This window comes from Ixodes scapularis, unplaced genomic scaffold (genome assembly GCF_016920785.2).
Source record: "Ixodes scapularis isolate PalLabHiFi unplaced genomic scaffold, ASM1692078v2 PGA_scaffold6__148_contigs__length_123643588, whole genome shotgun sequence".
Taxonomy (NCBI): domain Eukaryota; kingdom Metazoa; phylum Arthropoda; class Arachnida; order Ixodida; family Ixodidae; genus Ixodes; species Ixodes scapularis.
The window spans coordinates 27,342,272-27,368,490 of NW_024609881.1; the positions used below are offsets into that span (position 1 = coordinate 27,342,272).

The following is a 26,219-nucleotide window of genomic DNA, read 5'->3' on the forward strand; positions in this document are numbered from 1 at the left end:
TAATTTTTTCCCTCATTTAACCACACTCCCAAATATCTGTACTTTTCTCAGTGTTCTGTCACAGCGTCTCGCATCTCCAGAGGTTCCCCCTTTGCGTCGTTATGAACTAGTCTTTCAGACTTGTCCCTACTGAAGTTTAGGCCTAAGGTGTCTTCTTCCCCGCCACAAATTCTAATCAGTGCCAGCATTGTCTGTCGACTCTCTCCTACGTATACAATGTCGTCTGCATACATTAACCCTGGCAATACTTGATTTGCTTTATGTCCTTCCTCCATGTAAGTCAGGTCAAAACCTAGGTTGCACTGTTCTAACCTTTTTTCCATCTCACTGAGGTATATCATAAAGAGCAGGGGAGACAATGGGCAACCCTGTCTAAGATCTCTTTTTATTGCTGCTGATCTTGTAGTTTCAGCTTCCTATGTTATAACCACCCTATTCTCCGTATAAACCCGTTCTAGAAACTTAATCAAATTTTCATTTAGTTCATATCCTTTCAGTTGATCCCAAAGTTATCAGCGACTATAATTCCCAATCTTTAGTCGAGCGATGCCTAACGCCGTCTGCATCTCGGCGCAGGTCTACAACGGACTGATGGAGCGTCCGGACTGGGAGCAGGCTGTCAAGATTCCAATCGGCATCATTCCGGGGGGCTCGGGCAATGGCCTGGCTCGCAGCATCAGCCACACTGCAAAGTGAGTGTAGAAGGTGTCCCACAGTCTCAAGCCTCCACTCTGTAAAGGCCCTACGTAGAGACCATGTAGAGTCCACTGGACCAGGCACTAACTCTACTGGGCCAGACAGAAGGAGAACTCGTTGGTATGCTTTACCTCTTGTATACTGGATGCTTCAGCGAAGACTTTCTAAACTTCTTACCAATACGATATTGATAATAAAAAGAAAGGAAACTCTTTTCGGGAATGAACCGCCAGTCGTGAGAGATGTCAGGGACCCTAAAATATGTTCTAAATTAAGTAAATTATAAATTAGTTTAGTAATTAACTTTTTAATTAGTTAATTAATCCTATCAACTACAAAAAGGAAAACGCAAAAACTGGCCAAGCCATATATCTTACTAAGAAAACAAAAAAGAACTTAAAAAAAAAAAAACTGCAAACACAGCTTTTCTTTAGAGAGTTCTGTGTTCTCTTTTTCGTTTTTTGTCCCTGGTATTTTTCTAGCATGATAACTCACCTGCTTTCTTGCACTTTAACTTTTTTGTTCAGTAAGCCATTGATAGAGCTTGAGTTGAAACAAACATACAATATCACACCTAACAGCAAGTATAAAGGGTCTATACGTTTTGCGACACCATAAACATTCATCATCTCTGGTTGCTGACATTGTAAAAAACATAAGGTGTGGCTAACCCCAGGAATCTTTATCGTTCTACAACCAATGAGACTGCAGCATTAGCCAGTTAGAATGCCAAGGAATGAATTGCAAAGCAAGAAGCTTCAACGTAGGCTGTGGGTGGCTGTAGATGGCGCCTGCTAACGTCCAGCTTTGTTGCCCCTCCCCATTCATCCATCTATTCATCCGTCCAGAACCCTTTATGCTAAGAGAATTTGGCCGATGGGGCAGTGGAGCCTGTCACCCGCTACAGCAGCCAGACTTTGCGATGCCACAGTATGGAGGTTTTAGCTTTTGGCCACCCCATTCTGTGTGCGCTTGTCCGAATTCGTGGTTAGTTATTTTACGAACACAATTTCTTGTACTCTGACAGTTTGTTATGCCTGCAATTAATCACTGCATTCATGCACCGGTCATCCTTCATCGATTTCAAAAAACAACTCTAATAAGCTTTTTTTTTTCTTTGGTTTTAAACAAAGTCATGTTTTCTCAAACGAAAACAATTCTGGCAATCGAGCGCACAGGTTCGCAGCGCCCTTGCTTAGACATCTGTTGTGGTGCTGAATTTTGGCCGTGTTCATTATTGAGACCTAACATTCAAAGTATAGAAAATTCACTTTTGACAAAAGAGGAATGAATTTAAGATAATATAATTTTAAGAGATTGTATTAGATATAGTAAGTATAAGCAGTTGATTGTACATAGAGTGCCAAAGGTGCTTACATTAACAAGGGATGCTTTTACTATGGTGGGTCACCAAGTTATTCAAAGTGTGTCTGAAATTCAATGCCTTAATAAGGCAGAGGTAAGAAGCCATCTCCTTGTTCCTCGATTTTCAGCTGCGGTTGGTGGACTGTTGGCATGTTCTAAAGAATGCCAAGTTCTCCAAGTACTATAAAGGTCTCTGCATCCATCCATTCACTCACTGATTCGTGTGGATGTGCGTGCAGCGAGCCATATGTCAGCGACCCGATTGTGGCGGCAACACTGGGCGTGGCCAAGGGCCGCATCTCTCCCCTGGACCTCATGCTGGTGGAGACACCCAAGGGGGCACTGTACTCCTTCCTCACGGTGGGCTGGGGCATCATGGCCGACATCGACATCGAGTCAGAGCGGCTCCGTGCAATCGGGGAGATACGATTTACCCTCTGGGCATTCTGGAGGGTCTTCAGTAAGTACCGTCTCGAGTCGCATTCCGCTCGGTTTTCTGAATGTGCAAGTCATACTCGGTCGAGGTTCATTAGCGTATTCGCTGTGGTACCGCGCCTGCAAAGCATTCCCTACCGGTGTGCTCACTGTGTCCCCATCTGCGGTCCCCCGATTACCTTCCAGTGGCATCGTAGCAGTGTCGTGCCGTTACTTGCCGCGATCATGGCGGTGGCATAGCGGCAGAGGCAGATCTGGCAAGCGCCCTTCTTGCTCCACGTCGCTCTTCCAGCTCGACGGTTCGCGGAAGCTCCGGCAGCTCGGAGTTGGGACGTCATGACGATGGCGACACTTGCGTTTGCTCATACTTTTCGGCGGTACTTCTACAATTAATCGCCGGGATCGTGACATCCGGCGGCACGACACTCCTGCTTTTGGGGCGTCATTTGTTGCCACTTCAATACCGCCTTCGACGCATAGACGGGACGAGACGCTAGACACATCGGTTGGAGATGCTCTTTAAGGACCATGCATTAGCGCTGTAGCTTTTGGTCCCGTTCGACTAGAGTCGTCGAATAACCTTCGCCTCAGATTAGCTACGCTTCAACTATCCTGCTTCCTAAAATGACTATTGGCAGTTATCCGACCGCTTCGTCCGACATCCAAAGAAGCACTTTTTCTTCCTTCGGAAATACTAAAACGGCCCAAGGCCGAACAAGATGTCGCTTGAGCTTCCCGATACCATATGTGAAGCTTGGGAAGGCACATTTACTAATCGTAACTATCACCCATTGTGCTCGGTCTGCACTGGGCAGCAATACGGTAGTGCCAGGACGATAATTGAATAATGGAATGTGGAATGGAATGTTTGGCTACGTTATACTGCGACACAACTGCAAGTCACCAGCAGTTACGTGCTTTGTACGCTGCTTATTAGTGCTACTCGACTTGGTTGCCATGCTTCGTATAAAGCATGTGTGCCCTGGTGGCTCACGGTCGTTGTGGTCTCGCAACATTGTCAGATGGTACTGCGTGTGAATTGACCTTTGTTTGCTGACTCTTTAAAGAAATATCGCCGCGTCTTCCGTTTTCTCAATGTACCATTTCTTATGTGCTGTCAGTCACAAATTACAACGCGGGCAAACACTTTCCGGTGTTGTGAGCCTGCAAGAGACATCTTACAGTTGCGTTGTCTTTTATTTCAGTCGGTGCCTGGGCAGTGCTTTATTCATTCTACTAATTGAGCCTTTCGGTTGTGACGCTTTCTTTTTGGTTCATTCTTTTCTGGTGGTTCTTTAATAGAGCAGAATGAGTGTATGTTAACTCTATGGTGGCTCAACTGTAATTACAGCTTGTTTTGGGAGGTTTGGTCATAGACTTCATTCAGAAACTTCTTAAATCTGAGCACTTCAAAGTAAACACTCTTGTTCTGAAGTCTGGGGTGAGCTATGGCTCTCGTTCTGTCGGTGCACTTCAGTGATAGGCGATCCGAATAAGTTGAGCTACCGAACCATTGTCTCGTAGCTTTGTTCATAAAACCACAGTCCCATACGATGGCTCCAGATACGACAGAGCCAGTTCTGAAACAAGTCTTGTGGCCTCGTTTACGAGACCACAGCCTTGTAGCTGCAGTTATGAGACCTCAGCCCTCTAGCTCGTGTTATAAGACCACAGTGTTTTAGTTCCAGTTATTAGCCCCGAGAAGTTTGCGTGGCGCCCCCTTACGGCGAACCGGGGTGACGTCACGGCGAGGAGAGAATTTTTCCCCGGCTCGCCCCGCTCACCCTGTGGAGGCTGCGACGACGCTAGCTGTCGGCGCGCTCGGTCCTATTTAATTTTTTTTGGCGTGTTTTTCGTAGGTAGTTTAATATTTTTTTTATGTGCCTTTATTGAGGTATGGTCTGTAGCTTCAGGCGAAACTTCAACCAACATTTTAAGCATGGTTGACAGGGCAGGCAACGCATGAATCGGAGCTGGTATATGAAAATAAAGAAATATGGCCACAATTGCAGGAGCATCACTATAGATTTACATCTCGCTCAAAAAGTGCTGCTGATGGTCTGAATGGATTGGTAGGTTATGTATACTATTTTTTGTTTTGTATCTCCGTTTTTAAACAAGTTCGCCGAAGCAGAAAAGCTGCATGCCGCTCGGGTAACATGCTAAATACGGTCTGGGCCATGGGGAGAGAATCACAAGTAAGACAGCCCAAGTGCAGGGGCAAAGTAAGAAAACAAGGAACATTTATTGCATACATTGCTCGCATTTGACCTTTGCTGGATTCGGATAGTATTTCAATGGACTACACGGGTGATATCTGTGGACTTGTTTATATCAACCCTCAAGTAATGTATAACAAACGTAAGTGAAGGTGTCTAGCTCGTTATTAGTTCGTTAAGCCCTAAAATTGAGATTTTACTTAAATCGAATTTTCCTGAAGCTAAAATACCAGAACCTTTTCTCGCGCAGAATGTCGCCCTTCACGGGTTCCACATTTTGTGCTACTAATGCTGCAACTACCACTGGACAGGCGTTCGAATGCTTGCTTTTACTCCTGTTTTCATCTGTTGTCAGAGAGTACAGCTGTAGGGAGTTTGGAGGCTGAGGAAGCTTTTGGAGACCTGCAGCAGTGTCTCTTTTAATTGGAAATGACAATTCAGACTAAACGGTGTATTTTCCGAATCACCAAAGCTGGAATAAAAGTGTCAGGAAAAAGTATAAACATTCCAAATTACGGCACATTGGCTGTGCATATTTTGGGCAGTCCAATACATATCATACAGGCCACTGCGGGTAATTCGGCCGTTTTTGCTGCTACCATACAAACTAAATTCCAATAATTGTACATCTTCTATGAAATATGCCTGCGTACGTGTATAAACTATGTAATTAATTTACGAAGAAGCTACATTTATGTAAAGCAACCCTGTTCTATGAGCACTTCAAAGATGATCAGACACAGGGCCTTTAAAACATCTGCGAACCAGCGTATGCAGAGCGGCAGCGCAAAGTCGGAGTTCCGAGCTAATTTTTGCCGACCACCCAAAGGCCCTTGATATGAATGCAATTTCAAATGCCTGCAAAGCGGGATGTAATATTCTCCTAAATCATGAACATGCAAGGAAGAGAATTCCAGCGTCCGAAACACTTGCGCCAACGCTCCACCGATCCTTCGCTAAATTGCCTTGTGTCGTGTGGACGGGCGGTGAGGTTCATCGGCGGAATTGCCTTCGCCGATAGCTTTCGGGATTTGTAACCCAATTTTCAAGGTAAAAAAGACAAGCAGGCTTATAAAATGTACGGAAACACGTCAATATCAGCCTAACTCAACGTCCTTTACACCGGGTAAACGAAGTCCAGCGCTTCGAAGAGGTTGCGGCACACAACGCCAAACCAGGAAACCGGTGCTGGGAAGCGAGCCGATGCGAGGTCGCGGAGCGGAGTACTCCCCCTGACGTCACGGTACACCTCACCCAATCAGGGCGCGGCGACCGCAGCGACGCTTGTGTTCGCTCTCGGGGCTAATAGGACCGGACTCATATAGCTCTAGTTATGAGACCACATTTATGAAACCACAATCTCTGAGCTCCAGCTACGAGACCACAGTCCTGTAGTTCAGTTACAGGACCGCGCTTATGCGACCTCGGACCACATTCCAGCACCCGCGCTTTAACCCCGTACCCCCCCTTGCAGACCTACGCACCTACCAGGGCCGCATCTCCTACCTTCCTGCCACGGTACCACCCAAGAACGGCGTTCCACCCTCTGCCGCTTCCGCCGCCCCCAAGAACCCGGCTCCGCAGACGAACAACTCGAGCTCCTCAAACGACAGGAGGCCTGCTTCGGTCTCCGCGAACAACGGTGGCCTGCATCGTTCCCAGAGCGCGCCGGAAGGGTACGCGAACCTCAGCCAATCGCCGGAAGAACTCGCGGACACCGACAACGTCCTCCCCGCGGAACTTGAGGTGGTCGCGGACTCGTCGATGACCCGCGCTCCGGAGCCGACGGTTGCGGAGACGCCGCTGGCGCCGCCGGACGGGTTCCCGTCGCTGGACGATCCGGTGCCGGACGACTGGACGGTGGAAGAGGGGCGCTTCATCATCATCTACTCGAGCCTGCAGAGCCACCTGGGGACCAACCTGTTCTTTGCGCCTGAGGCCCGGCTGGACGACGGCGTGGCCTGGCTCCTGATGATCCGCGGGGATGCGACGAGGCTCCAGCTGCTCACCTACTTCAAGGCACAGGAGGAGGGCCACCACGTGGACCTGCCCTACGTTCGGCTGATCCCCGTGCGGGCATTCAGGCTCGAGGCGTTCGCCAACAGCACGGTGACCGTGGACGGCGAGCTGGTGCGCACCAAGGTGGGTGGCGGCTCTCGTTCGTTTCGGTGGCTGCCTCTGTTGGCGTGGCTTTGCGGTGGTTCCTGGGGTGTGTTTTGTGTGACTTGAACGGAAGATTTCTCTGCTAATTTTAGTGGAACCGCGCGAGGTCACTTGACGTCGTGGCATTACATTGCACCATGATGTTGTGCGACACCGACGTTTCGTAACGCTTTCTTTTTTTAGTGGGTTCAAAATTAAAATAAGCAACTTGCCTATGGGTTTTCTTAGCCCGGGACTAAGTTGGTGGCCATAAAGGTCACTATAAAAGAGGTGGAAGGGGTAATTGGTTAGCTACTTAAGATAAAAGTTTCTAATTTACTTTTTTTTTATTTTGGGGGGCATAATGTAGTTGGAGGCTCTACTTATTATGATCTAGTCAAGATGGGTAATTTTTATTGAGAAGTGTAGTGGGCTCTTTGGGGCGAGAAATTTTATTCTTGTTGCAGCTTCGAAGGGATACCAAGCCGGCTGGGTTCGACATTAATTTGAGCTGTCGGCCCTCTTGGTACACTGTTTGAAAATTTGCACAAGAATGACATTTATCACACCATAGCACCCGCTTACAGACGTTTTAAATAAAGCTTTATGGTACGGCTATGCTGTACTGCGTTTCAACGTCAATTCTATGCCTCCAAAAATAAAAATCTAATAGGCTAAATCAAACCTTTTAGTTAACTGGCTAACTAATTAACCCATTCTTCTAATTTTCTAGTAGCCACCATGACCACCAACTTGGCACCAGGGCTAGGGAGAGCCAAACACAATTTTTCTTCTTTTTAGAAAATTATTATTATTATTATTATTTTTTGCGCATGTGCCACACGGCATAATGAGAAGAGGCGTCAAAGAAATTACTGCAGTCTTGCGGAGGAGCAACTCGTAAAACTAGAACGTTGTGGACCGACTAAAGAAAACACTCTGTATGCAATATTTCAAAATTTTTTTAAACGTGGAACTCAGATTTTTGCAATAATCCAAAAGCTTCAAACTTTGTAAACTTAGACTTCAAAGGTGCTCGAAATCTTCATATTTTTTAGACTCAAACCATCGAACCCAGACTTTCAAAAACCTTTAAAGCTTTAAATTTTGCAAATTTGAACCTTGGTGGTGTTCGAACAATGCAAACTTTCCAAGCTCTTACCTCGACAAGCTCCAAAAGTTTCTAAACCTTTTGAGCCCGAACCTTGGGATAATTGCGACATGTCTGCCTACAATGTCTTGCAGACATCACAAAGGCAGTATCCAATTGTAATGATAGAAAATATCAAATTTGCTCCTTTCTCAGGTTATTGTGGCAACAGGACATAGGATGTATTGCGTGTTCCTTCACAGTGACGTTGCACAGAGGAACTATGAGCGCATTTGGTGCCTCGACGGCATGAACGTCGCCCTGCATAGCAACCCCTAAAGAAAGCCCTCTCCAAAGCCTGCGCTCCGCCGGACGTGAAACACAAAGTCCGCGTCTCTCGCGGTCGCTCACCCCAGCTTTGACCCTGCTGTTTCGCGTCCCCCCATTTCCTCCAAAGCCAGCACTCTTTCTCTTTTTTAAGGGCGAAGCTCCTTAGGGTCTAGTTTTGTCCGTCCGGTGTCCGTGCTCACATCGATCTTGCTGGTGCTCGTGCTCGTGAGCTCACGTGCTCGTGTAGAGCAAAACAAAAATATTTGCGCAGTTGACAGGATTCGAACCTGTGCAGGGAGGCCCCAATGGATTTCTAGTCCATCGCCTTAACCACTCGGCCACGACTGCGGGACGTGTAGGGGGCTCTGAGATGTGGTAGTAACTGAAGAGCTGGGGTTTCTGTCATGAATGAAGCGTTGCATGTAGCCGCTCAATGTCTATACTGGAGAGGGTGCTGGGGTCAAATGCGTATATAATCGCGTTAAACTTTGCATACATTGGCTCAACGTTTATAGACGAGAGGGCGCTGCGGTCAAATGCTCAAATGCATATATAACCACGTTCCATACCACACATTCTCTTTCTGACATGGATGAAAACGAACGAAAGGCTCGGCATGCTGCGACTCAGCATCTACGCAAACAAGCACCACCAGAGCTTCGCCTTAATCAACATCATTCACCACGTGGAGATGCGGTCAATTTTTTCCCTTCTTTCACACTCCCGTCATATGTACGAGCATGCTCACTCAACATCTTCTAGATAGCAAGACCCTAATGCTTGATTTTTAACGGTGCTCAATCTTTTACACCAGCTAGGACGTTACAGGAAGTGACTGGGAGCCAGTTGCGCAGTCCAGGTTTAAATAAACCTGCAAGGGTCGTTCAAGGTCAACCGGGACTTTCATTCCTACCGTGGAAATGGAAAAGCCGACTAGTGCGAAACTATGTAGTGCTTTCACAATATTCCCCTTGCATGTCCACGCACTGCTGCCATAGTTTTGGCATTGCCTCGAGTCTCTCGGCGTAGAAGGAACGGACTGTGGTCGGATGAGTTTGTCCGTGCGGTCTGTCACCGGCTGTCGTTGTTTGCCAGACTTTTGACACCATTCGTATGCACTTGTTGGTGATATCGCTCGTTTCCCATACCGTGCTTGCTATCGTTTCAAAATTTCAACTGGTTTGACTTTCTCATTCGCCAGAAATTGGATTATATTGCCGCTGCTTCACGGCTACTGACGCGGTGCTCGCTACAGCAGCCGGAACCACTGCGCATGTTTCGGATATAAGTCATTCTGGGTGCAGGATATTTAAGGAAGGTTACGTCAACATCCCTCGCAAATATGATCATTCTACACTTATTCGGCAGTTGCTTATGAACAAGAGTCCCGGTCAACCTTGAGCATCCCTCGTAACTAAAATGTGATGCAACAATATCATTTACTTCAAGCAAATACCACTTAAAATTATGCCTCGACATTCATAACCTATGAAGCATGCATTAGTTTTTTTTTCTTCACGCAATAAAAATTGTGGAAAAGAATCTAGAAATGCGAGCAGCATTCACCCCCCTCTCCTTGCCGTCAAAAAAAGCGACGACGTGGTCTGGAGCTGACTGTATGTCTCCAGTGTCTGTTATAGCAATGCGCTGGGGTTAGCAAAGCACTCAGCACACACTGATAGTGTCACACGTCGTCAATATTTGGCTGTTCCCGTTGTCACGGCGATTAGGCACGAGCCCTTACCCGAATGCATGTCGAAGCACCGATCGTCAAGAACCCGGATCGAGCACTCGCGCAGTGCTGATGTCACCGTACGAGCCGCATTTAATTAAGTGTCGTCTCCGTGGGGATGGTACAGCTTGACGGCGAAATCCTGGAGATTGCATTGTTAACAATGCCAACCCAATAACTTCGTAACCAAGTTTTGCAAAGGAGAGACTGAAAGAAAACATTAGCTTGTATTCCTCAAATTATGCGACGACAAAGAAGCTTCTTGGTCTGTGGCACAGCGTCTGGGCGTACTTGGGTACCGCTAGTTCTGGTGAGCTCATGTAAAGTGAGAAACACTCCTACCTAGTATCGTTGCATGGACCCTTTCGGCTTGAATTGCGCAGCGAGTGACATCACTTCATTTCTTCGATGCAGGTTCTGCAAGCCCGTGTGCTCCCATCCCTGGGTCGCATCCTGACCATTTGATGACAAGACCATTCCAGAAACCGACCGTGTGGTTTCGGTCAATGACCAAACAATTTTCTGCACCGTGTGACACATTGACCGGGCAACTAATGTCTCCTTTCTTTTAGTTTTATTACGATTGCGACGGTGATTATTGCGGTGAATACGAGATGCCGTGGCAGGTACAGATTTGCTGCACGACGTCAGTGAAAATAAGTGATTTAGGGTAATGAATGCCGGGTTGTGCTCAAAGAAAGGACGGACGCTCGAGGAACCTTACCTGGGGAAATAGTTTTTGATCAAAGAAATATTGACGTATCCTACTGTAGATGGAGAAAACAATTATGGCCAGTGGAGAGATGAGCATTGGACGAGATATTTTACTTTACGTAGTAGCAAGACATCAATGAGGAAGCTGCAACGCATTGTACCGCAACAACATGATACTGAGTCAGTTCTTGGTGGCGTACATAGTTTGTTGTAAATTTTAGGGAACCAGTTCAGTTTGATCGAGGGAACCGTAATTTTTTAAATATTCTGTTGCCCTAAATTGTGCATCTTTCTTAAAAACCTCGTTTCTATAACTTTAGTCAGTATACGTATTTGTGGAGAAAGCTCTTTATTGCTGGAGCCCATCACCTGACGGTGGTATGCTCAAGCAAACAAACCAGGAAACATTTTTTTTTTTTTTTTTTTCATTCCAAAGGCTAAGTTGATTGTGTGACGACGGACGCCTTGTGCTTCAGTCCAAGGCCTGCAGGCTTTTTTTTTTTAGCTGTAACTTATTTTTAGATACAAGACGTGTACATAACTGTGCTATCCCAGACGACACATTGTGCCTTCCCCGACTGTGACCATGGAGACGATGCGCTCCTTGCAGAGCGCGGGCACATTGATAGAGTGGAGTGAATAAAGGACTACTACATATAAACCCTGTCTTGCACATTTCAATTAGTGTATTGTGGTGCGTGTCTACTCTATGCTGTCCCCTTCAAAGCCGTTCCAAGCGGTGCAGTTTTGTGATAAACTGCACCACTTGAGATTGCTTTCAATTACGAGTGTGTCTGCATATATTTTGTCAGTTTGCGAGTGCTATTTGTTCTGTTTTGCTATGGGTAAAGCTTCAGAGCTTCATGGGGCATGTTATAGCTACTCAATAAGCTCCGTTTTAGAGTGACAATACCTCGGCCATCTTGACTATCAAACTTGCTGAAGCTGAAACGCTGTTTCATCCTTCAGAGCTGTCTGCAACACAGCAGGTAGGTATCGCCCAAGCTTCCCAAAACCACGCTCGAAGCTCGGGAGGTTGCATTTTTTAATCGTAACTAGCAGCAGTTGCGCCCACTCTGGACTGGCCAACAAGACGGCTGCAGCCACAAAATAATAGAGGAATGGGGTGCCAATACTTCAGACGCAGTTTGTTTAGTAGCAACAGGGCTAACTTGGTGTTCACACGCGTAGCACACCTTCCAGTGCAAACATTGCGGGTCCCCTTGCAGTCTGTAGCTTGGGTCTGCCATGTAGGTGGTCCACTTGCCAGGAGCGTTGCCTTTACCGTGGATATTATACACCATCAACCAACACTTTGAACCAGTTGGTCCAGAGAGTGGAAATACTCGAACCTATGCGCCGTGCCACCGAAGTTACAAAAGCTACCATGTCCTCTTAAGATTGTCGGCACGGCCAATGTCTATGACCAATGCAAAAGCTCTGTCGCATTCAATAACGTGGAAAGGGAATGCTTGGTACGATTCCTTTGCATTTTCTGGAACACTTGCTTTCTTCAGCCGAGTTTAAGATTTTTCTGTGTTTGTGTCGTCACTTAGAAAGCACCAGTCTCGGGTAAGTCCACTGTGTTTAACCTGCAGCAGCTAGATATTACCCTCGTCTTTTGTTCTCTCTTTCATTTAACGCTCTTATTAGTTCAACTCTGAACTGATAAGAGACCAGTACTCGCAGAACATGTTGGAACCAAGCGGATACACTGGGTTGCTTTCACTGAAGTGTTTACTACACACGTGCGAGGTTCTCGAATTTAGCTTTCTTATTTTTAATTTGATAGGATATTCCTTTCTCAGTTTTATTCAGCCCAAATCGTAACAAAAAATACACCCTATTCGCCGTGGTAGATGTTCTAGTGTGATAAAGTGCTGGATAGTCTATTTTCATTATCCAGCTTTTTGTACTGGTGTAGAGAACTACTAAGTGACCCAAGGAGCGACCAGGCTCTTTAAATCGACCGCAAAATTCGGTTTCCTAACCTATCGCGCTACGACTTTGTGCAGCTTTGCCCACAGATGGTGCTTTTTTTATTTTTTGTAAAATTTGCAAAGAGCAAATTTACCCGAGGAAAAAGTAAAGAAAGAAAAAGGCTTAGCTCCTATGGAAACGCAGCGAAGCCACCGGTCTTCACAAACAATATGGCGCCACTTCGCACGAGAGATGAGATGGCGCAAGCGGTCGCGATGCCAACTGCCACCAACGAACGAGCGTACGGCGCCGAGAGCCGGCGTCTTTAGCAGACAATCTTTTCGACTCATCAGCGTGTGCTTTTCTGATACCAGTTGCCAATCCATTATTTTATCATCCTTACTAATATGGACAGATAATCGATTAAAAAATTGGTTTGTCGGAATATTTTGACTGGTTTTCTTGGGGTACTGATGTTGTATGCTTAGCAGTTCCTTGTTGTTACCGCGCCTGTTTTTGTTCCTGCGGCTGTCGCCGCCTGCGGAACGCGCACCGCTTTTGAGTCGGAACGATCGTCTGCTAAAGACACCGGCTCTCAGTGCCGTATGCTCGTTCGTTGGCGGCAATTGGCATCACGACCGCTTGCGCCATCTCTTGTCTCCCGTGCGAAGCTGCGCCGTGTTTGAAGACCGGTGGCTCCGCTGCTTTTCCATAGGAGCTAAGCCTTTTTCTTTCTTTACTTTTTCCTCGGGTAAGTTTGCTCTTCGCAAATTTTACAAAAAAAAGCACCATCTGTGGGCAACACTGCACAAAATCACAAAGAAACCAAATTTTGCGGTCGATTTAAAGAGCATGGCCGCTTCTTGGGTCACCCAGTATAGCACACTACCACCTGAGCGCTTCGACACCTCAGCGCCAAAAGTGCTTGTTGGCACTACAGTGCATGCCACGTGATTTCAAACTTTGGTAAAATGTCCTACTACAAATATCACTTTGCCAAATTAAGACGACTCATGAAACAGGCTTTGCTGTGCATTGGCCAAACAGTGCGTGAAGCGAGCTGACGAGCCGAGATCGATCTAAGATCGATCTGCGCGGTCTGTCCCAATCTGTCCTACCCGTGACGTTGCAAACGATGACGACGATAGCTAGAGAAGCGACCCCTGTAGTTTTCACACTCTGCCAATAAAGCGACTGTGCGACCTGCAGATTTCCAAAGAAAACAGGATTTGACGGCAGAGTCGACATGAAAACATCAGGGGAGTTCGACAAATGTTTTGTTTCTCCTAAAATAAACTGAAGTGACGGGAGTTACAATATTGCGTCTGATTGGTTAGAGGCTCAAATGACGAAAGTTCCCTCTTAGACAATTGAGTCTCTCGCCAATCAGACGCGATATCGTCACTTCCGTTTCTTTTTAGGAGAAACAAAACATTTGTCGAAAATAGCCCCCCAGGTGCTTTGATGTCGACTCTGAATCTGAATAGTTCTCTTTATATTTTGTTGTACACAATGGCAGTACCTCTTCGATTCTCTGCTGCGAGTACTTATCTTGAACCTTGCACAAGTCCTACATACTTTGGCATTGATTGAGCTGCTTTTTGTGGCATATTCTCATTTTTTGAGCTAATGTAAAAAAAAAAAAAAAAAAAGGCGAATTTTCGGTTGGGTTTACAAATAAGACTTTTTCACCGGGTCTGAGAGAAATGGGGTTCTTGCACGAGACCACGATGCAAAGCTACTCCCGGTTCGGAAATCTCACCAAAATCCGCTAAAATTCATGTAATTTTTTTTTTTTTTTTTTTTTTTTTTTCGGACAAGGCGACGCTTGACGGTCCGCCGGCGTCGTGAGTGGCTACGACAGGTATGCCGGTCTAACAAGTTTTTGTGGACTGCACTTCATGTCAGATGAGCAACCTCTTTGCGACTGACAGGGTCAAGCTGGGGACAAGTAAAGCGAGTAAAGCAGACGATATTACTTGTGCGGCAGCCCCAGTCTTCATCTGTGTAGCCAGTGAAAAAGTTGAAGGACCGGCTACAGTACTGACAGGCTTTGCTCAATATCCAGCGGCGCGAATTTTCTTGTCAGTCACTGCAAATAATTAGCGGACAATAATTTTTTCCTTTTTTTTTTGTAGTATGATGGTGTTTTTGCGAGGCGTTCAAATCTGCAGGGCTCCATCGGCCAAGTGCCTCAATAAAACACCGAATACCTCCAACGTAGCGCGAGGGTATTGATGGCAGACACCAATGTTGGTTTCGATTTCTAAGATAACCGAAAGTGACGTAAATTGCAAAATTTGAGATAATCGTCAGACAATTTTTGACAAATGAAATTATTATTGTAAGAGGTGACAGAAAAATTAAAACAAATAAAAAACTATGCCATACATTCTTTTGCGGCGTCCTCGTTACCATGGCGATTGCGTAACCAGGTGTCAATGGCCGACTAAACGTTTATGCAGTTATGGCTCCGCCGTGCCTGTCCGCGTGTCACCGCTGGTATGCCACGGTCCTGCACGTACCGCTCGCTTACATCTAATCCAACCTTCCGTTCGAACCTGATATATATGTACTTCAGTCATCCGCGAAGACCGCTCAACTAAAATGACATCAATCCGATGGTATGGCAAAAGGCCGTCGAGACGCCACTCCTCAAGCGCAGCTCCGGAAACAGTTGGCCCTGCTCCGGCAAAGAGCTACCGCGGCCGGTCTCTCAGATTCCGTCATCTCAAGTTGCGTTCTGAAACATCTGAAACGAGTCGGACAGGGACCTCGGACCCGTTGTAGCCGGACTCTAAAATGGGGTTTGGTCATACTGAGCGTTGCCGTTGCCTTGGCCGCCGGTGGGGGATGGTTTTCAGAGCTCGGTGCTTGGCCGTGCGTCGTCGACCGCGGCGGGCTGTTCCTCGAACTGACACGTCCGATAACGTCTTGCGACTTCTGCCAGTCGCCCGCGAGCGTTGTCGAGCTCGAGGAGATGACCAAAGAGGACTTCCTGCGCCTTGGTTACTCGGACAGGCCGATCGTGCTGAGGGGCGCCGCCAGACGCTGGAAGGCCATGGCGGTCTTCAGCTTTGCCTTCTTCAGGGAACTGTACCGGAACGTGAGCGGCTCGTTCAAGAACAACAGGGACTACTGCCAGTTCTTCAAGTACAAGACAGAGTTCGAGGACCTTGAAGACTTCCTTGGGATGCCCGATTCCCGGGCGGACCTGACCGATCCCGAAGCGAAGACGTGGTACGTCGGATGGTAAGTCTGTCAGACTCGGTCACTCTTTAGTTCGTTGCAGTTTAGTAATTTTATTTATCTTTTAAAAGATGAAGGGAAGTTTAGCAGATAAATATTGATCTGGGGGTGTGAACTGAATTGAGAGGTGTTGATGGATTTGGTCTTTTTTGGTCTGTGTCATTTCACCACATTTGCACCAGAGTCAAGAATGAAAACCAGTATGATTTAAATCGTGATTAAATCGGACCAGTTTTACTATGATGACTGAAATCAAAACTTCTTCACAAAAATAACCTCCAAAATATTTTTTTTATTTACCTTTTGCCTATCGTTCGATGCTTTTCTGTGCATTTGTTTTGCTTTTAAATAAAAAAATAAAAAATAAAATAAAAAGAACGTACGTCCTATTGCAACAAAGTCTGAATGCAGAAGAAAGGAACGGGTACAAGGTCCTATTGCAACAAAATCAGAACACACAGACAAAAAAAAAGAGAAAAAAAGTGAGACGTTTACAAATTTCTGTAACGCGAAATGGGAGCACAACTCTTGAGGAGGAGGAGGGTAGGGAGGGGAGGTTATGCCCCCCTCCTTCTCCGTACAATTCAAATTGGTGTTAAGGTCACGTGGCGTAAATTTCCCCTGTAAATCTAGCAGAGAGCCTGAATTTCTTCAGGGGTGACGTGACACATAGTCACATGACGTCATTTTCCCTGGTAAATTTAGCACAAAATTGACGTTGCGTGACCTCAGTGCCAATTCAATTTCCCGCTAAATTCAGCGGGGCGGTTACGGCGGCGCCGACTCTGCGAAACCCGGAAACGGGCACCTAAAAGCTATGCTTTAAAAACTTTCTAACTAAAAAAACATTGAGCTGTTTTGTAATTATGGTAATGCGACTAATGCAACGGTGCCGCAAGCAGGACAAGAGTGACAATAATAATCCCTGGAGAGGGGGAAGAAGTGGGACAGAGCACAAACACAAATTTCCCAACGCAGCTAGGTGACTGGTACAAGACAAGTGTTTTGGGCCGTTCATCTTTGTTGGTGTTGGACTGGTGGCAGCCATTAAAACCTATTTGCTCTACTGATGTCCAACTCCTGGTTAGCTCAGTTGCAGAAGTCCCTGGTTCAATACCAGGAGCAGGCGGATTTTTTCAGTTGCGCACCAGTCACCTAGATGTGTTTGGAGATTCGTGTATAACCTTTCTCGCCCTTGTTCCCCCTTCTCCAGAGATTATTATTGTTATGCTGTTTCTTTTCTAGAATGGTGGTGATTACATCAATAAAAAGTAAATTGTACTATACTTTAACATACCTTAATTTTCTTCTTCATTGTTATCAGTGATCGACTGAATTGATAAATCAATCTACCATGTTTAAATATACATTGATGGGCAGTGACAGGTTAAGAACTGAGGGCGAGAAAAAGGAGGCTGGGGAGGAGGAAGCAGATGGAATGCTGGAGAGGAGGAAACATCCTCTCTCTCCAGCATTCCGCCTACTTCCTTTCCCTCTGGGTTCTTGTGCTGTCAGTAACTATAGCGGTAAATAACCATTATTTTCTAACTACAGTGATTTAAATCAAATTAATATGATTTAAATAAAATTATTTTGACTTAAATAAAGAAAACATTTTTTTAATTGTGATTTTAATTTATTTAGTTGCCTACCAACATGAGCTCCTTTTTGGTAGCCATTCACTGTCTGATGGCCATCTGATCACTTCCAGGGCCTTCAGTAGAACATGGCAGAGCAGAGGACCACATAATTTAGAAATTTTGACTCCTCGACAAGCATACTGATTTCTCTGTAGTTTGAATGAGGTGTATATATATATATATATATATATATACACACAAATGCTGATCTAACTTGAGTTTAATTTTGATGCGAATGTTATGGCGTCACCATCGCATACCAGTCAGTGAGCCTGACAATTCTAAGACTATGTGGATACCCGGGAAGCTCTTGGAGAAAGCAGTGCCATAGTAAGTCGATCAACAATAAAGTTTGGGCTAGTTGGTATACAGACATAATGAAAACAAAAACAGCCCAAAGACAAGGACAGAGTAAAAGGTAACCGACAAATACTTTACAGTAGACATCAACACAAATGAACTTTGGTTGATACTCAGTGCCGTGTCCTGTTGGTTACCTTTTACTTTGTCCTCGTTTTTTGCCCTCGTGGTTCGGCCTAATGGTCGGCAGGGGGTGACACAAGTGACACTCCTTATTACTAGGCAAGGGGTTAAGGCGAATTGGAGTATACTTTGCCTTTTGGACGATTGACGCTGCCAGCTGAAGCCTTAGTGTTGTTGGCAGGAGCAACTGTGACCAGAGAGTGGCCAAGGTCCTGAGAGAGTACTACACGAGGCCGGAGTTTCTGCCGCAAGACTCGGAAGCCAGTGTCATCGACTGGATCTTCATGGGCTACTCTGGCAACGGAGCCACCACCCACGTGAGTGACAAACCCACGTGAGATCGACAGAAGGGGCCTACATGACGTACATTTTTATTTTTAAGTGCACGCAGGGTGCATCTAAAACTTGGTTTTGTTGCGTCGTTGTTTCTTTTCGAGGCTTTGGAACATTGCAGACTGTGACATGCCTTTGTGTCTCCTTTTTATTTAATTTTTTTGCTTTACTTTATTATTTGTTTCATTTTCTTTGTGCCTCTTGCATTCATTTTGTATGAGTGCTTTGAGCATGTTTTGTATTTCGTGTTTAATTGTGCTAATATATATCTTTATGGTGCATAAAATTTCTTCCGATTTCTTAAAAAAAAAAAAAAAGTTTATAAAGAATGCATAATTTTCTCATGGCAGCAGGTTGTATTGATGATAATACAAAGAGTGGTGCCACTTGGCAGTAGCTTTCTAAATGACATCTGGGGACTATTGCAATAGGATTTCAGTCAAAAGAGATATATATCCTCAAAGAATTAACGCTCCTTTCTTTCATCGTCTAATGCTGCTACAACAACAATTTTGTAGCTCTCACACCGTCATTTATTTATATATGCAACAAAGTGGATACTGTCCTTCGGTTGCATAGAAGTCCATAGGTGCTGTTTGCAGCCGGTGAAGAAAGAGTTCAAGTGGAGCTATGCAGCACAAAAGAGAGTGCATTGTGTTCCTGACAAAAACGTGGGTAATGCAATGTGGCTGTGAAAGCAAAGCTACTGGTACTGGTATTTAATCCTGTGTGTGGTAATCAATGACTGGAGACCCTTAGTCTTGTAGGAAAAACGTCAGAATATAACTGTAAGAGCTGCTCACAACACACTGTGAATACCCATGCAGTATGTGAACGGTATTTAACTGTGGATATATTTTGTGAAGATGCTATCCGAGTGGTAATTGGCAGTTGCTACAATGTTTATCCATGCTTCACCTTATGTTGGCCGTCATGGCCAACACTATGAAAACTAAATCATTCAAGCTGGTCAAACTCTCTGTGACAGCACCTTTTCTGTTATCATCATCATCATCATCATCATCATTGCTGATGACCTTTTCAGTGCCTGTAAATGCTGTCTACACTCAAGAAGAAAAAAAAGAGTGCCTTTTGTTTTTTACTTGTTTTTTGACTGCTTCTTATTATGATTTCGTGTTCAGCACCCTAGCACCCAAAACAAAACAGACTACACTGGCTAGTAGAGGGCAAGACAACGTTAGCATGAACAAGCCATGGACAGTTTTTTTTCTCAAATCCGGAATGCTGTCAACAAAACTAAAAATATGGTTCGATGTCCTCGTGGCAGCTACTAACGACGTAAGCGGCAGTATCTGGTTTCAGTCGCTTTACCATTTACGAACAATGCCCTAAAAGAGCGCGGACGTCGTGATCAAGCTGATCGCGTTGTGCAGTGTACATCTCATGCAGGTAGGAAGCTTCTGGAGGCGACATGACGCCACCAGAGCTAAAGCCAGAAGTGTGGAGGGACACGCCCCAACAATGATCAAAACCAGGAGACGCTATTAGACTGACCTGGTGCCAACAGCTGTTCTAGTCACCCTTGGGGGGGCCCCGAGGGTGACCGAAACAGCTGTTGAGTCAGCTCTCCTTTTCGTCCGATAGCGTCTCTTGGTTTTGGTCATCTTTGGGACGTCACCCTCCACACTTCTGGCTTCACCTCCACGAGATGTACATCTGCTGGTTACCGCAACCATGTCTGACCACTTGCTGCCTGTCTCCCGTCGTGCCCAGCTGGACTATGTGCAGCGGCCATCTTGGCAGGCCCAGATTCGTGGCAGCAAGACCTGGACCCTCGTACCACCGCCAGAATGCGAGGAGGTCTGCGTCCGGTCCCTGACGGTGACCGTCCGTCCCGGCGACTTGGTGATGCTCAACACCAACCGCTGGTACCACGGCACCTGGGTAGAGCCCGGTGACCTCAGCATCACCATCGGCTCCGAGTATGACTAGCACTCTAGATGGCAAAGAGTGTTGCAGAAGCCTCGCTTATTGGAATTCTGGTTTTGCATTCTGGAATGGATTGCATACCGATGTGGGAGCCGTTGAATTCCCGTAAAAGGGTTGCATAAAGGGGATCCATGATAGAAGCGAAAGCTTCACTAAGGGTAAATACTGGGCACTGCACGAATACAAAGGTCCCAGAGGTAACAGGTTTCTGCTCTGGAACACCACACCAGTAGATGGTGCTAGCAGATCGGGTGATTTTAATTTTATATTCGTAACCTTTAGCAGTATTAGTAGTGAAAGGCATAACTGTAAATTTCGGTAATATTAGGCAGGGGTTAACTGCTGCTATTAAAAATGCCGGGTAGGTGGCACAAGTTGCCGTTCAGTTTAAAGGGTTCAGCCATATGCATCCATCCATTCATCCGTAGCCTAGAGACCTTGCAGCCTCTATTCAGGGTATTTATCATGATTTATGTCCTCTTACCAAATATATAGACCACTGGCAATAACAGTCACAGTGCCTAAACCAGAAGGCCTCCATACGCGGCAGGTTTCTGTCACGGAAGCTGCAAGGGACATTTCTTGTTGTGGCATCAGTAGTTTTGTCTTTCACAGATGAAAGGAGTGTTCAGTATTTCCATTCGTAAAGTTTTTCATTGATGTTATGGGAATGCTCTAGCTTTTGTTTCCTAATTCTATAGCTTTGTTTTTTTCCCCAGTTCCATAGCCTGCTTGCTTGCATGTTCTGCGGTAGCTGTTTTCGTTGAGTGGTGCCACCTCTACAGGCAACATGAAGGGTTATCTGTCATGCATGTTTTCACAGCACTAACCTTTTTTTTTTTTTTAAATTGAGGTTTTATTTCTTCACTTTTGTGTTTGCTGATTTCAAAGCTAGAATAGTCTTTTGAGCACAGTATAGCTAAAAAGTGAGATCTGCAACTGTCGTGCTCTAACCAGGGTGTGCGCCGTGCAAACTTCATTACTGGGTGTCGTTACAAAACCTTGAAACAACAGCCGATAACTCGAAGCCTAACATTGTGTCTGAGACAACATTCAGACAAATGGAACGGTCACACTATCCACCACGAGTATGAGTTAATCATTCTTGTCGAATGTCACACATGAGGTAGTCTTCCAAACCATCCTCTTGTCATTTTTCATTGCCCAGGTTTGCCCTCTGTATATAGAAAGGAGCACATATAGTCAGGAAAAGTGGGAAACTGGCAATAACAGGGGTAAAAAGGGAAAGTCATTGCTTTGGGTGCATGATGCAACCAATTCGTGGGGCAGAGCTTAGTGTTCCACAGAGAGAGTAAGCAGCGTGCACAGTGCTGTCATGTGGTGGTGAATGAGAGAAACGATAGATCTATTCCTATTTTTAATGTTGACGATACTTCTAATGTGAAATGATGTTTGTTGTTTCATGGGAGCATATGAGGCATCTCGACGACCTTAACCATGTTGAAATCAAAAGCTGATCTACAACACAAAAGTTCCTCCAAGTTCGAAATTGTCATATTGACTGAGTCGTGTCCACAAGACCTTTCTGAGCTGCGATTAACATGGGTCAGTCGTCGTAAAGCGCAGCACCTTGCTCAAAGCACTACTGTCTCATGGTGGTGTGAAATACAAAATCACAAAAGGAGTGGCATGCATTAAAAAATGATCTAAATTAAATTAATTACTGTTATGCTCGCTCCAGTATACGGGAGCCCCAGATGTTTATGCAGTGACGCAACTGTTTCCAATCAAACGGAGTGGCTTCACACTCGCGCGAAAAACTGTGGATGGCTTGTGTGGTAGGTGGGGAGCGGTCGGTAGCCCTAGCCGTTTCTGAGATGCTTTTTTTTTTTGTGTTCAATGAATACTTTGAATGGGATCCAACAAGGATGTAGATGAACAGCCTGTCGGACGACCACTGGGGGCTTAGCCAAGTTTTTTTTACAAAACGGGGAAGGAGGATTTGGTGTAAAATCTCCCGAATCTCATATTTTTTCGTTTTTTTTTATCTGAATCTTTTTGGGCCCTTGCCTGCACGGTTGGTGCCACGGGGTTGTCTAGCTCAGAAAGGCGAAACAAATGTCTTCAGACTACGTGTGACGTCAGGCTCAACTGTCAGGAGTAGTTTTTGGACTTTTGGACTTACTACCACACCGGTGGTAATACTTTTTTAATGGTGTGGTATCAGAGGGAGCAAAACATGACTTCCCCCAGTGATAAGACAGTGTATCTATGAGCACATACTTGCAGTATATTGACGTCCAAGACAGTAGTATCGCCACTAATATACTTCGTTTCAATGTAACTTGGCAGAGAGCGAAGCTACGGCCCGTTTGAGCCAATCATAGCGACGGAGGAAGCACGTGACAGCTCCTACCAAATATACAGAGACGAGGGGTTGGTCCAAGCAGTTGGAGAAGGGGGGAGGGATTAACTCCCTTTTTACCCTCTTTTGTGCGTCCCAGACGTCACTTTTGTCCCCATAGGAGATTAGCCCGTCACTCCGAATTCGTACAAAAGCGGCTTTCCTCTCGCTCTCCCACCCGTGGCTTTGGCAGCGCTGGGCCAACACTTCCTAGATAAAAAAAGTCGTGGTGCTGATACTGATGTCGCCATCAACGAAGGCTAACGTGGGCCTGAGATCAGGCACGACGCTCAAATTCCACTCGAAGCAGTGCGCCGACGCTGCACTCGTTTCCAATCTGTGTCCAACGTTAGCCTTTGCTGGTGACGCAAAAATGACAGCACTCTGGCCTTGTCTTGTAGACAATGTTGGCTGGGTGCAACTATAGTGAGACTGAGCATAGTCACATGTGTCATTTCAATTCACCGATTCGCTCACCGAGACCGTAGCCTTTGCCTTTTTGACAAACTACCGTGGTGAGGCGCAGTACAGATGGTGCACAGTTTTTTGTGTACTGCTTGGTGGTCAGAGGCCTCAGATAAGAAAGAAACCATTTCAGCGTCCCTTTTCACCCTCCCCTTTCAGATTGTCGCAGTAGTTGTAGAGCGTAGCAGCAATGCTGCATTAGCCGTTTCTGTTTTTTTTTTCTTTAACGCAGCTCACAAACCCGTTTTAACGGGCTTGGGTTAAATATCTTGTTAGCAATTGCCCGAAGGGCATAGGTGATGGTACCACGTGCCGTCGGCGCTATGTTGGTGCTAACCTGGGTGTACATAGGCATTTGGTAGGGCGCGTGTTGTGCACTGGTTAGGAATTTGCACTTGTGCTCGAAGAGTTGTGCCTGTTCTCTATGTAAGCTTTCTCAGGTGCCTTAAGAGAGGCTTCTGTCCCACTCTGTCACAAGAGCCGCCAGTGGCCTCACTCTTTATGAAGTTATAGGATAGACATAGTGTTAGTTAAAAATGGCTACGAGTGTTAGATTAGATGCTGTGTCTTCCACGGTGTGGCTGGATGTGTACCAGCTTTCTCTCCGGGCAAGTGCGCCGGGCGTGCAGTTGTGTACGGTTTTCCAAAGTATTTAGCTCTTTTACACGGACGGCCCGTTACGACTCTCGTATACTATACCAAAGGCGAAGTTTTGTGCAATGTCACTCTTTTATATTCAAAGACATCCAAAGATGTTACCCCGTACAGGGTCTGGCACATCCGTGAGGCGTCCTCAGAAAGTCCCTGAAACTACCAAAAGTGTAACCTCAAGGTACGACCTTGAAGTGTGCATATTTTTTCGGGCAGCAAAGCGTGCCACGCTGGGTTGTATATCTTTTTTCTATCCTCGACTTCCTATTTACGGAGAGACGGGTTGTGAGCAATAAAGTATTTTTTTCCAGATGAAAAAAAACGTCCACTGCGTTGCTCATATGGACAAGTTCGTGTTTTTGGTGTGTTCTTATAGTTACAAAACTTGCTGGATGTCATTAAGACGGTTTTAGATGCCACCAAAGGGGTGCCTGTGGGCATATTTGAGTCATGTGCACCTCCTGCCATTTGTGTTATAAGTGCAGGTCTGCCTTTCTTGATTTGTGAATGCCATGCATCTTCAACTGGCCCTTGAGTCTAGGCTGCTTGCACTGATGCTGCACTTTTCAGTGCAGCTACGGGGTATGGGTCGATTAATCTGCATTCTGTCGCAATCGGAACTGTCATCTGAAAATGCGGTGGTGATGCCCAAATCCTGTACTTGCATTTCCTTCATGGTAACGGGGCACAAAAAGGACTTCTGGTCAATCTTTTGCAACAGGTTGGGTCGCATTTTGGAAAGTTTTTGTGCCTCTTTTTGCTGAAGTCTCGCGAATTGGCACGATATTTACTTCCAAGTACTTTATTTATCTCTAAATATGGAGAATGAGGACAGGGATAAACGCAACCCAATCGTTGCCTGACAAACCTCTTTCTCCCTCAGCAGCAACGATGAAAGCAACGACAAACACAATATTTGTTTTTAAAGCAAGGTGCAAAACAGAAAGAACATAAAACACAACAAAAAATATTTAAAGAAAACTGAAAGCATACAGCCAGTTTAGTAACCATACATTTGAAGCATAGATGGGTAAATCCCAAACAGATAATGACCATTCATTTTTAGCATATTCATCCAGAACTTTAATGCTGTGCGCACAAATAGGAGGAAGGTTATGAGGAAGGTTACATTTTTACATCTGATTGCCTGAAGTTGTTCTGGAGTGCAGTACTATCCGTGCCCGAGACTTACAAGTTTTGTATACAATAGGCTCGCGATAATTCAAACTCGGATATTTCATACTTCCGGTTAATTCAAAAAGATTTGAAAATTTTGGTTGTCCCGCTATGTTTTTAATGTATTTATAAGTCGCCTAATGCGAACAGCGTTTTCGCTTAATTCATACTTTTTTGTTCTCGCGGCCCCGTTGAGTGCGCCTCTTCCGAGCACCGGTGCACCGCAGAGAAGCAATACCTGCGGAGCTTGCTTTTGCAAGTGTTGCTTCTCTGCAGTGCATTGGTGCTCGGAAAGATGTGCACTCAATGGGGCTCAAGCGGGCACACATTAGCGGAAAACGTTGTTCACATTATGTGCTTCAAGACTAGCAATGATGACCAAGACGACATGGAGGATAAGGACCAGCTCAATGGCATCATGCTTTCTGGCCTTGAAGCACATAATGTGAATGCCGAGCTGGCGGAATATGCTAGTCTTGACGACGATGCGTGTGTTTGTCATGATGACTCATTAGAGGACATAGTACAGGAAGTAATGCCAGCACAATGCAGCAGTGAGAGTGAAGAGGACGATGAAGAAAGGGATGACTTGCTACCAACTGTCATAGCCACAGCTTTGAGCACATCGCTCAACTCCAGAAATTTCTGTCTGCAAAGGAAGAATCCCATAAAGAGCTACTTGCGTTGGCTGGTGTTGAAAATTTTGTTTTCAGATCGTATGTGCTGTCTAAACAGTCCACAATCTACAACTTTTTGCGAGATGAATAAACTTAATGTCACAGCTCTTTCACCAATGTGTTATGCCTGTACTTGCTTATAATTAGGCCTATGTAGAGGAAACTGGCAAAAATCTGCTTTGTATGAGTAGCTGTCCACGTAACAAATCATAATGTCGTCTGGTATCATGTTTAGATGAATTTCTGATAATTCAAACTTCTGATAATACAAACTAAAACCTGTGACTTCCTGTAGTCTGAATTAATGAGAGTCTACTGTACTGCTTCCCTATGCTCCAGGGAAGCAGCATAGTAGCTCGACTCGAGGATTGTCACTGTAACAGTAAACATAAGTGGAAGGGGCTAAAGGGTGGTTTTAAGCCTCTTGTGACCGGCAGCGCTGCTGGTCGACGGTCGTAAGCAGTCGCCAGCTGTTTAAAACCGATGTTCAGCCTCTTCGGTTATTTTAGACCTTAGGGCAGCCCAAGCAGCATTTGCCAGATTACAACTTCCAAAGGATTCATGCTTTACGGCGGCCGTATGGGGGT

General features: G+C 45.6%; 2 protein-coding genes across 2 annotated transcripts in view; both read left to right on the forward strand.

The window, feature by feature from the left end:
• LOC8038252 (sphingosine kinase 1) overlaps positions 1-11,384 on the forward strand; it is a 93,948-nt gene extending 82,564 nt beyond the window's left edge. The window contains exons 4-7 of the mRNA XM_029990083.2: positions 577-692; positions 2,301-2,521; positions 6,190-6,857; positions 10,424-11,384. Of these exons, the coding sequence (XP_029845943.2) occupies positions 577-692; positions 2,301-2,521; positions 6,190-6,857; positions 10,424-10,474 (1,056 nt within the window). The 3' untranslated portion in view covers positions 10,475-11,384. The remainder of the gene's footprint in view (positions 1-576; positions 693-2,300; positions 2,522-6,189; positions 6,858-10,423) is intronic.
• A 3,563-nt stretch (positions 11,385-14,947) lies between these two features.
• LOC8038262 lies at positions 14,948-25,745 on the forward strand. Its single transcript, XM_002400275.5, has 3 exons — positions 14,948-15,895; positions 18,197-18,332; positions 20,083-25,745. The coding sequence occupies exons 1-3, from the start codon at positions 15,270-15,272 to the stop codon at positions 20,299-20,301; spliced, it is 981 nt and encodes a 326-aa protein (XP_002400319.3). The 5' UTR covers positions 14,948-15,269; the 3' UTR covers positions 20,302-25,745.
• Positions 25,746-26,219: the final 474 nt, after the last annotated feature.